General features: G+C 38.5%; 1 protein-coding gene across 2 annotated transcripts in view; it reads right to left on the bottom strand.

Annotated features, from left to right (window-relative positions):
• The window catches only part of prkd1 (protein kinase D1), a 71,718-nt gene that overhangs the window by 22,327 nt on the left and 36,326 nt on the right, over nt 1-13,065 (bottom strand). For both annotated transcript variants that reach the window (XM_088926081.1, XM_088926082.1), the window contains exon 2: nt 12,168-12,306. In XM_088926081.1, coding sequence (XP_088782207.1) covers nt 12,168-12,306 — 139 coding nt within the window. The remainder of the gene's footprint in view (nt 1-12,167; nt 12,307-13,065) is intronic.

Below are 13,065 nucleotides of genomic sequence, written 5' to 3'. Positions count from 1 at the left end.
ATTAAGCTTTTTGTCAGCAAATAATTTAAATTTATTGAAATTATTATTTTTGTATTTTGTTTAGAGGCTTAGCTCTGCCTGGAAATTAAAATAAGCTGTCATTAAAGGCTTGACAAATGACGCGCACCAGAAAAAAGGAACCCGACACACAAAAGGCGCAAATCTTGTTTGGGGTTATTTTCAGCATGTCACCTTTTGGCATTTTACAACTGCCATTGGGGAATTTAAAGTATTGTGACAAGCACACACAAACAAAAACTGTACATTTCAGATACTGCACTTCAAAACTGTGGATCTGTTCTTTTTCGACAGCCAACTGCTCTAAAAATGAGCTTGCGATTGTATAAAAATTATGCAATGGCAGAATGATATGTTGATGCAATTTAGGTAGAGCACTAAAATGCAGAATTACGTAAATACTCACCCTCAGTCATGACTTACATTTTTTTCTGACTTAAACAGCAGCGTTTTTGTGAAAAAAAACAGTTTCCGAACAGTTGGAAACAGCGTGCAATGCTTCATTGTGCTTCTCCAACATGTCTGTGAGCTCAGAAAGGTACCACAGGCTCACTTCTCGCAGCCAGTACTGTGGGGCCATGCTCACGGAGGAGCACCCTAAGGGAGAAGCCAGTCGACCGAACCAGCACGTCTTTGTGAAATCTTAATCCACGCAAAGGAAGGAAGAACATGCTGTCTCACATGTACTGGCCATTACTGAACCCAAGTATTCATGCTGGATAAAAGATCAAACAGAAGTATCTTTTGAAATTAGTTTTTGCTGCTGATATCGTTTTGATTTTGCTCCGTTGCTCTTTCCTTATTTCGCAACGCCTTCTTACAACATGTCTCCTACGAGCAAACCTCCGGAGATGGCACGTGCTACAGGCAGGGTGCTATAGGCAGTATACTATAGTACACTATAGGCCCTGCTGAAAAAGCAGGAAAACAACACAGTGAACGTCAGGCAAACAAAAGCTGTCCTGGGTGCCTTCCTGCTAGGCTCTGCAAAGCAGTGATAGATTTTAAACAAGCAAAATGACGTGAGTGCATCATGTATTTGCAATGTGTGTCCTCTGTGGCAACGTGCAAACTAAACAGAATCAACATAGAGAAAACAAGGGCCGTTTGGGGATGCAGGCGAACAGCTGATACCAATAAAGAATTCTGTTCAGGGACCAAACAGAGAACACATGAAACCCTCCTAGGCCTGCAAGGGAAAGAATATCTGGACTAGGACTGCCACCCAGTACATGTGTCATCTTTAACATGTGCTTTTGCTGGAATCGGAAACTGCCATGGGCTTCTCTGTTTCCTTTCAGTCATTTCACCCAAAACAGTGCCTGTCATGCAAGGTACACCTTAAATCTGCATTCAAAAATCCTGAATGTCTGTGCCGTGTGACTGTGTAGATAACTGCTCTTTTCTGGCAGTAAGTAAACAAAGGCTGCTTTTTCATGCAACAGCTTTTCTGCGCTTTATAAATTTAATGAAACTTATAATAATAATAACAACAACAAACTTGACTACAGACTATAAGCACCTTAAAATGGGCTTCAAAACAAGTCACCTTTAAAATCTATCAATAATGAAAATAGCTGAATTAATCATTTAGAAGCCTCTTGATTTTACCCCGTTTTTTTCCCCCCAAGAAGTAGCTGGATGGGATCTTCAGATCAATTCAGCAATTAAGCTATATAGGCTGAATGTCCTCCTCTCTTTTGTAACCATTCTTATGTTATTCGTATGTTATCAGGCAGAGTAAGAAGCACCTCTGCAAGCCCTAATACTGTAAACTCAAGCCTTCCACCCATTCTAGTTGCACTGGGATGCTGTTCAGGTTAACCTCCCCTGTGGGCTTGATGCACATCACCGGGCGCCCGCTAGCCCTCCGCGGGTGCGAGGGTGTGACTGCGGCCCAGACAGAAGTGGCCCGGGCTGACGAGGAGGAGTGAGCGCAAGGGAAACGCAAAGTGACCCCCGAGTGGCCAGGAGAAACAGGATACGGCACAGCAGCACAAAGGAGTCATCACGGAGGTTTGGAGTCAGTAAGCACGAACAATGAGCACCAAGGAAATTTTCAGCTCCCCCTTTTCTCTCCATAATTTCATTATGAGGGCAAAATGAAGACAGGCTGTCGCTCTGTTGTAGCTCAAGGACACGAGCATCAGTCTCCACGTTAACCCCGTACAGGTGTAACCCAGCCCAGGATAAAAATATATAAATGTGTAATTTAAGAAATAATTTATTGATAGCATGAAGGAAAGTAATGTGAGAGAAAATGTATATAGTATATATTCCCATTCCTAACCAAATTGTGTACAGTACTTACTAAAAACGAGTCTAGTTTAAGGTTTTGATACAAATCTATCATTAAGACTATTGGTAAAAAGAGATTAAAATGTTGTTTTTTTTCCTCATTCAGTGTCCAAAAGAGTCTTACACACAATCTGAGCCCTGTATTCATGTCATTTCAAGGATAGAGCATATCTATTTTACCTTGTATTTGTATAACCAGTAATATGGTACGTTCCAAATCTTTTTTTATCCGTTAAATAACAGAGGCTGATAAAAAGTGCCCTTGACATACCATGTCTCATAAGGAGAAAGTGTTTTTTTTTATTTAAAGACCTATTTTTTCCTCATCATCCTGCAGTTTTCCCCGTTTAGAAAAAAAAATCGAAACCTCTTAAAGGCAGTCTTACATTGGTCATCACTAAAAGAGTTATTTTGAAAATTCTATGCAATCGGAGAGAGGTGAAAGGTAATTAAGCCTCAGTGAAAAAGTAGATTGGAAAACTACAAAAATAATGTAGTCATTTGAAGCCTGCATAAAAATGGGACAAAAATGTAAGAGGACCACCAGAGATGGGTGTCAGCCATCCAGGTGTCAGCCATCCAGGACCCATTAGGCTGCTGGTAAAATAGAGACACCCATGACCTGCCTGGACCCTGTGAGCTTGCAGTGACATAAGTGACGGACATGTCTCTCCTCCAATCAGTGCAGACTCTCCTGTAAGGCACAATGGAGCTTGAAGATCAAAAGATGAGCAGGTGTGCAGGAGGGGCATGTGTGCAGGTCCTCATCACATAGGTTACTGGAAGTCACAGTTGCGATCCAGTTCACTTGCTAATAAAGTTAAATTCCAAACTGGGTAGGGCTATAACAGAAGATAATCGGTGCTTCCGAATTTTTACCAAAAAAATGCTGGAAATTTTTGGAGCTGCTTTCCTTTCTGGATTGTACACTATACCATAACTCGTTGCTTGAAGTGGGATTTAAATCTAAAAATATTATTAATTGCTTATGGTGGCGCTGTCAGTGCGAGAGAATTTTCTTTACAGTCACAACCGCTGCTGCCATGCTCCAGGTCTCTAATATTTTCCCTTTGTGAACAATCTATAGAGCACTCGTTAGCCATCAAAGATGCTAATGTGAGTTCTGAATTTTTACTTGAAGGCAAATAAAACACTACAGCAGCCAACACAGCCTATTGTGCCCTTAACTATAATTACACCTGACAACATCAAAGCCTTTTGTCTTTCTCAACAATACCATAAATAAAATGAGACATGGTAGAATGGTAGACTTAGAAAAAAAAAAAACGCTCCAGTCTTTTCATAAAAGGTTTCCCCTTGTAAACAGAAGAAAAAAAGAAGAGTGGCTTTTTTTTCCCAGTGCTTTACATGATGTTTTGATTTTTTTATATATCCTATTTTAGATGTACACCAATTAAGGCTGAACCCCTTAACAGAACAGGTACTGTGCTGCCTACACCAAAATCTGCAATTGTCTAGGATCTATTAAAGGTGCAGGCCAAGGCAAGAACAAAAGCTTACCTCCACCCAGTCTATGACTCATTCATGGCAAATCTCTGTCTTACTATGCAGGCTGTTGTTATTAGAATCATTACTATCCCATACTCCAGCTCAGATAAACCAATGTCCTGTGTACCTGATCAGCTGAGATCCCATAGTACTGTTCATAAGAGTAGGGGCATTAATTCCTGTGTCCCACTTAAATTCTATTCTGGGATTGCACACGTCCTCTCTAATTTCTCCTTTAAATCAATTGGTGAAGCAGCTCTCCGCCTGTTTTACTGTGCAGTGGGGCTGCCGCACATCACCCAGCTGGGAGCTGTACTTCAGTGGTAGATGGCATAGGTCCCTTCCTATATGCCAAGCATCACGTTAAGGCCTAGTAGAGGATGGGTGGTAGTTATGTTTCCCACATTTATACATATGGATTTTAAAAGATTCACTTTGGAAAAGATGTTACTTATGTGCTAACTAAATTTCATTTGTTTTCTCCTAAATCTTCAAATTAACACAATGAAACATTTGATCAGAGTATGTCAAAAATGTACAGTATGTCTACTCCAGGGTAACTTAATATGAAATAAGAGAGCTTGCATGTTACTTGATGTATAATTATAAATTAATTATTTATTATGGTGTAGTGAAATATGACTTTGAATCTTGCAAGGGCAGAAGTAAGATGTTTATTACACTTCTGTGTTGTAGCCATACTTTAGAATATGATTATCAATGAATTGATGAGATATCAGCACATTGTCACATTTAAATATGAATGTCAAACCTAGGCCATAAAAGAGTCATTTTGTTGCAACAAGCAAACATCAGTCAGTTCAATTGATTAAATCTGTTACACACTTCGATCAAGGAAACAGAAGCTGTTTAAGCATTTTTAAGTTTGTAAATAAGGAACTCTTCACAAAATGAAATGTGCTCAAAGACTAAATGTGCTAAATCTGTTCCTTTAGCAGAGAAGTGCAAGAGGAGTTGGATCAAATTTACAAAATCTTTGAGGTACTGATAAAGGCAAACCAGGAGATTACTTCAGGCTTCCAAACTCAATACAGACAGTTGCAAATCAAAAGGGGAAACACTTTGAACAAGTTGTGGGGACTGGACAAGATTCTGGGACTAATTAGATGTTATCAACAACTGAGAAAGATGACTTACAATAAAAGCCTTCCTATGGTTTTATGTTTTTATAACATTAAGACGTACAATGAATTTGATCATTTCTCTTAACAGGGAATTTTATTACAACTATTAATATGCACATAAGGTATTCTGGATGCTTTTTATCAGTGGTTCACAGATACTAATTTCCACTGATCCTGTGCTACCTAATGGTAATCAGCGCACGTAAAACCAGGACTCATCCTAATCAGGGCTGTGAAACTATTCCTGACTGCATCGCCTATTGGACTTGAAACTTTTTAGATCAAAGCAAAACAATAACAATTTAATTTGGGAATTTTAGGGAAAAAATATATACATTTGTATGAAACTGCTGAAAAAGATCAACGAAGCAGAAAACACCCTGAAGCCTCTATAACCTGAGCCCAGATCTTTCATCACGAAAGCAAAGGGGGACAAAAGGCACTAATCTCAGCCCTCAAAGGGCAAAGGGAAATGCATGCAACCGTCACACAAGCGCCCATCCTCCAGACCCACAACAGCCACGGTCTGTATTATTTCCCGCTGGAATATTCGCCTTTCGTGTTTCTGATTGCAAATCAATGCTGCTGCTGCTCCCTTGTCCCATCCTGTCGATAATTCAGTTCACGGCTCTGTAATGAGCCACTGCCTCACACTGCATGCAGGACGTCACGACTCGTAAGGAAATCAGTCAATGTTTTATTTTTACCCCTTTTTATTATGAAACCTTTCCTGCCACCATATCACCATTTTACCTCAGCCTCCTGCTCCTTTATGCCGGCAGCACTGGTGATTCATTGAGACAAGGCTCTAAAGAATGGGACTTCTTCCCAGTCCGCATGGCAAAGGAAAGGAGCAGACGTTATAAGATAAGCTTATGTTAACATGTCAGTAGTTTTTAGATGAGAATATAATGGATGCAATTCACAGCCCATGTGCTAAGAACTCAGTAACCTTCCAAAATATCTCAGCATTTCTTTCATTACATTTTATACATCAGAGGGTTTTATTTCATTAATAACTTGGTTTTACAAATTGATGTTTAAATGTATAAAATATTAATTCCCTGTAATTCCATCTGCTATAAGCCAAAAAACATCTTGCTGTTTGGTGCTGTGGTGGTGGAGGACTGGCATGTCATGTATTCTGAATAACAGAACATGCCCTGCTGTACAGGGAGTCAGCTGGGGACAGATGTGAAACAGAATATAGAACATCCATCAGGCACATACTGTCCCGGTCTTTTCCCACTTTTTGCTCAATGAATGATCAAACTCAGCTGTTTCTTAAGCTTTTTACTTTGTTTACTGTCACACGGAAACAAAAAACCTCTGTAGATTATACCTTATAACACATTCATCTGTCACACTCCCACCAGACCTGATTTATAATAATAATAATAATAATAATAGTAATAATTAATAATTGCTTACACTTATATAGCACTTTTCTGGACACTCCACTCAAAGCGCTTTACAGGTAATGGGGATCCCCTCCACCACCACCAGCGTGCAGCCCCACCTGGATGATGCGACGGCAGCCATAGTGCGCCAGAACGCTCCCCACACATCAGCTCTCAGTGAGGAGGAGAGCAGAGTGATGAAGCCAGTTCAGAGATTAGGGGATTATTAGGAGGCCATGATTGGTAAGGCCAATGGGAAATATTTTGCCATTTAATATCTTTTTATGATTTTAAAGGTGGTGAATGTGAAATAAACATTTTTTTACATACCTTACCAAAGAAGATGCTCTGCGTCTTGAAACAAAGCAGAAAACCCAGTTCTCTGGTGTCTGGTCAAATGTAATCTTCTATACCTGTGGCAAACCTGGTGTCCACATACTGTACTGTACACCTAAAGACACCATTACACAGCAGAGAAGATCACTGAAACTCAGGGTGATGGAAGAGGGGCAGAGGAGATATAAAGTAGCTACATCTCTGGGTTTATTTAAAGGCACACATTCTGCCTTTAAAAATCACCTACATTCTCCTTAATTAAAAAAAAAAATCCTAAATTCTTTTGTCATACCTGCAGTATCACAGCGTGCCTTTTACAATTATAGTGACAGTGTTTCATTTATCTTGGACAGATTTTGTTCTGATAATATGAGTTGGTTGATGGAAACCTGGCTGAGTAGGATTGTATATTTAATGATGGGGAAAGGAGGGATAATTGAGAGCATAAATAATTTAAATGAGGCAGGCAGTCCAGGTTTAATAACACTGTGTCTTTTTATACCTGTAACTTGATTTGCGTCCAATATTATGCAATGCTCTAGAAAGACAATTGTTGTGTTTTCTCCTGGGGGTAGAAAGTCACCGTCTGTTCTTTCAGCTTATGTCTTTTCTTGCCCGACTTTAATTTTCTGGCTTCTGCATCATGTTAGAAAAATGTCAGGAAAGTGATCATAGATCACACTTTGGCTCCTATTTAGGGAATCTTTGTAATCTAGGGTGTAGTTTGCACTTTTGGAGTGAAAAAAAGAAAAGTGACAATATGTTCATAAATTAGTGAGAAGGAATTTGAGAGGTGATTTTATTTATATATTCATGTATTGTAAGGTTCTCCTTCTGCATTACTTTCATAAGAGCAGGCTTATTTAAAAAAAAAGAAGTGGGTGACATAGACTTAAGTAATTAGAGACAATTTCTTTGTTTTTAGCTGTCTGCATAAATCTCTCCTCTCTTATCTGTAGAATAGGGAAGCCCTAAAATGATTAATTTCTTTTTTATCTTTAATAGATTATTGCCAAGACATTGCAAATGTGTGCCACATCTTATTTATAGTGCATTCTTGTAAGCAGCCCGAGGCCCAGTGAGGAGAGGTGAACTGCCTGCGGTCACACACAGCAAAAAAATCAGATCAATTGGACCACATGCGTTCTGTTTATGTTAACCAGAACTTGCCATAATTCGCACAGAATTAATTTTAAAAATACAGTGTAGTCATTAACCCCACAGGCACGGGGTAAGATGCCTTTTCTCTGTGCTAAAGAGACAAAAGTGTTATTTGGGAGATCTTGCTTGGACCCTAATGGGAGCAGAGCACAGGTCATACGCTTAAAATAAACTCAAGCTATCTGTACAGGAATATTACCTTTTCTGTTCCTCTGCAGAATGGAATTGAACAATTCTGTTCAAAACTCGCCTTAGAGCCATGAACAATGAGCAAGTTAGAGTAAAGGGGGGTCGTTAGTGCCCACTGATATGGGTACAGGGGCACCCAAAACGGGTTTAATGCTCATACAGTAGGACAGAGCAGACTGAGACAGCAGGTTGAATCCAGGTCCATCACATTTGCACTAAAGCTACTTTTGCTGCTTTGCTGAAAACCTCCTCAGGGCACCACACAACAGCTCAGTACCACCCTGCTTTGACAAGGCTGCTGTGGATTTGGACATGGTGTGAGTCAGCAGCCTTTGTGGTTTATAACTCTGCCTGTGGTCATGTTCTGTATCAATGTCTAGCTAGTTCTTGTTCAGATTTACAGCAGATATAAATGCATTACACGTTTTTTCTAGGATCACTAAAAGCATAAACAGAGATTCTTATTCTGAATGGCTTAGGGCTGCTTACAATTTTACATCATTCTGCCTTTATCGCTTTATAGCTCAGAGTTCTAAGATGCAAATCCATTCCAGTGCTGACTACAGATGTATAATCAGCATAATCAATTTACACGCCAATGTGATGACACTCTCAAGTTTGGTATAGTGCAGAAATAATTATTCAGATAACATTTCTTACCAATGCAAAAATTCAAAGGCTAATTTTTTAAATATTAAAAAAGTTTGATATAAAGCATCACATTGTGCAAATCACTGCAAGATTTCTTTAGAGATTTTTTATAAAACACACATTCTGTATATATATATGAATTATTCCAAAATAACATTATTTTCCTTACAATATAACGTGAAATATTTATAGTAATATCTAAATTGAAGCTTTCGATTGTGCAGAACAGGAAACAGGAGAAGAATGTCTGTTAGAACACTCTAAAGAGAGAAATATGTTAAGTCCTCCTTTAGGAAACTCTTGAGTGGTAGTAAATCTCTTCAGATTCACAGCAAACAAACAAGACTAATATCTTCATCAAACTGATGACAATCAATGAGTAAGAAGTGAATCTGCATTTTGCCCTGCGAAAATCAGGCCTTCAGTCTGCTGCATTGAATATGTATGACCTGTGAAGGGCTTGCTCTGATGAACTAAGACAGTGCACCAGCATTCATTTATTTTGCAGAAATAAATCACAATAAAACTAAGAGTCCTACTGTTTTACTCACAGAGCAAGTGATGGTCCACTCAGCACAGAGTTGGTGGCCAGGGATGGGTTGACGTTAATAGTGATATTAACAGATAGTTCATCACAAAAGTGGAAAAAAAACATTAAAATTGTATTTTTAAATTGCATATACAGTATCTCTATACACATAACTCTAAGTATATACAGCACACATATAACTACTACTACTGATGTTAATGATGTGCCTTGACTACAAGATCATAGGAAGCAACTGTTACTGTTTTTTAAACCTGCAGAAAATATGAAAACAAACACTTCCCAAAAAAATTATCCTTGACATTCCAGTGGACCACTTACTGTGGGATTTTATGTGTTTCATCAGCACCCACCCAAGTTAAGCTGCTGTTTTTTGTGTATTTAAAACAGCATGGGTATAAGCGAGGCTTTTCTTGCAGATAATCCAAGCCTCTGTTCTGCTCCAAGGGTAGAGGAGGCACTGAGGTAAAGTGACTGACATTTTCTACTGGGTGCATCACTACTGAAATCTAGCAATTCAGGAGTATGGCTGAACACCCATATCCTTTACTCAGTGCTCAGTGCTGCAAGAAAAGTTGCAGGCGTTTTCTAGGCATTATATATAAGGTAGAGTCTAGAATTTCTTTTCTTCTCCTGAGAAAAATCCAGTCTCTGTGAAGAGCTCACTTGGAAGGCTCCTCTTCATTAGGGAGGAGCGCAGTCTTCCGCCATCCGTTTAGCTGACAAAAGTGTCATTAAAAAGTGTCATGACAGGTTCCCAGACAAATGTCATAAAAATATGTGTCTCAGCTCCTCTCCTCATTACCTTAATCACCTGAGCACTGCTACGTCGCGTAGCTCGGCAGGAGATGCCCTAATTTTCTTCCATTTCTACAAACCGAGTTTTAATCAATTACCTGACATAAAACACCAGAGCAAACCCACAGAGTGTTTGTTGAAACACATTATAGGTGTCAAACATGCTACTCCGAACACTTCCATTCTCAATCTGAGGCATCCAAGATTTTCACAAGGTGTAACAGCCAAACTGTGGATACAACAAGCTTCCAAAACACTTTGAAACCCAACTTTAAAAACAACATCTTTGTTTCCATAGATGAGATCCTAGGATGACAACGTATGATTACTTTTTTTTACAAAATGATGGCACAACAGCACGATCTCTCAGAAATCATGGTCAGAGAATCACTACAATGGATTTTAGCCAGGAAAGAATTAGGTTTTTATTATTATATCACATTCTAAATATGGTGCCTTTGTTTTATCTAAAATGTGTCATTTTTAATGCATGCACTATTAGTCAGTACTGCTGATAAAGTTTTTTTTGCTTGTTTTTAAAACTGGTATAATAACACTGGTTCACAATGTACTCATCGAGACAGAATTTTGGCCTGCTTCTAATCTACTACATTAGAAAACATAAAACTTGCAGTAACAAACATTCTCAGTAGAATCTCAACAGAACAAACTGAAATGGCCCTAGTTGCATTGACAACAGCTCAGTGCACAGGCAGTGATATTTTGGTTAGGACAATCTAGTATCTCGTTATAATTATTAAAATATTAAGACTAAATTTCTACAGCAGTGAGAATTTGGTATACAATAATCCCTAGAATTTTTGTCATAAATCCTATGTATTAAACAGATTGTTTGTTTGCACAAAATTAAGGCATTTGCTACTGTTTGATTTTTAAACTTTCAACTAATGAAAGTGTTGTGCGAAGGGCTTTCTGACAAATGTGGTTTGTTTTGCAAGATATATGATTCACTGTGGTGTCTTCTGCTGCAGATCAGGAGGTACCCAGCAGGTATTACTTGTGTGCAGTCAGATAAAAGCCTCAACTCGACATCTCTGAAGCTGGGTAAGTGAGGGACACTTAGTTGCAGAACAATGCGCCTCTATGACTGGAAGGTTTCTTACATCTCATCTCACCCAAAATGGCAACATATTGGGTGTTGGACAGCATCCAGGAGTGCACTGATGTGCTCTGTGTTTCTGGGTGTTATTTTAGGCCGACAAGATTAAAGTTCTTTAGATTCCAGCTTACACAGAAGCCTGCAAATCCTGACTCTTACATTGCCTTTTAACGGAATGCTTCACTCCATGAGATTAGAAATGGAAAAAAAATACTGAAAATGGAGTCCAGAGGCTTTAATGTGCAGCATGATAGCTACACAAGGGCTTTTAATATCTCATTAAGTTATAAAGGTCAGTAGAAGGAACACAGTCAGGAGCAGCAGTGTATTTCCTTTCTTCAAATTATTCACTAAATGTTTAGCAACCTTTGGTTTTTCTAAAACAAACCAATTAAGCAACTGTTTTTTAGGTCAAAAGGTATTACATTTGAGAATTCAAATTTATTTGGCACATAAACATGACTTTACAGGCCATTAACACCTAATGTCCGAACACTCATTTTGGGTCATGTATTCTCAACGCTGTGCTAAATTCTGTCATTGTTATTATCAAGAGGAATGAAAACCAGGACAAGGAGTCTTATATTCCTGAATCTGGATAGGGCTGGAGTTCTGAAGAGTTACAGTATGAGGTAGCATAACCTGAAAACTTCATCTTGATTCCGACAAATCTTTTTGTTTGATTTTTGCTTTCCACAATGCCATGGCAGTGTTGATATGGTTCTAAGTATGTTTAAAATATATTTATACAGTAGTATCCAGATATGGACATTTTCAAAGCATGTCAGAAAAATTAAGCACTGTAGCAAGAAACCCTTTAGCTAGAATAGTGTCAGCAGGAATATACGACAGATATTTTGCATTCAGTATTCTGGAAGCAGGTAGTACCTATTAAAATTGGATGACCGCTACTTCATCATCATCTCCTTCGCATGTCACCCAGGGCTTTGCTTGTTTTTATTTTGGATTAGCCTTCTCGGGGTTTAATTTCATACCTGACAGCACAACTTCAACAAGGTCTCCCTCCTGAATGTCTGTTGCACATTTCACCAGCTGGAGGATATTGTCCGAGCTTGGATCATGACGAAACAAGAGAATTTTGTCATACATCCCATAAAAGCCACACTCTGGGAACTGCAAGATAAGATAAAAAGACATATAACTACAAAAATCATTAAAGGATCTACTGATGAACTGAAGAGTCACAGAAATCATAAATGTATTACAATTGTAAATATATACATATATATTTTTTGGACACTCAATCTGTTTATACCTACAATATGCACATCTTGCACATATTTTATTGTTTTTACAGTGACTATGATTATATTTTGCCCACACCCATGTATTTATTTTATATTTATGTTGTATTACTGTACGTAATTTAATTTTTCGTCTATTCTGATGTCTGTTTTTTGCTTGTCTTGGGCTGGACTGCTGTAACACCTCAATTTCCCTGTGGGATCAATAAAGTCTTATCTATCTATATTATAATGGAGAACAAGATTCCATGAGTCCACAGGGTTAAACTAAAATCAAACTGTTTCAAAATACATGTGTATTATATTATATATATATATTAAGAATGTGGTGGCCACTAGGAATCAATTAACAGTATAATTTAAAAGTGTATAATTTTTAAGTGTAAAATCACACACTGTTTGAAAAGCTTATAATTTTGTCAGCACTGGATTGTCCTGAGACGGGTGAAAATGCGGCCATGTTTTTGCGCTGATCGGGACACGAGTCTCTTCTTCACACAAAGGGTTGTGGGAAGCTGATACCCTGACAGTGGTTCATAAAACAGCTGGATGAGATAGTTGGATCAATTAGCTACTAAGTACTAAAGGGTAGTCGGGGCCCAATCACCTCATCTCACTTGTAAACTTT

This window comes from Atractosteus spatula, chromosome 9 (assembly GCF_055471065.1).
Source record: "Atractosteus spatula isolate fAtrSpa1 chromosome 9, fAtrSpa1.hap1, whole genome shotgun sequence".
Lineage (NCBI taxonomy): Eukaryota > Metazoa > Chordata > Actinopteri > Semionotiformes > Lepisosteidae > Atractosteus > Atractosteus spatula.
The sequence above is the reverse complement of the archived record's forward strand: the minus strand, read 5'-3'. Positions and strand labels throughout refer to the sequence as shown.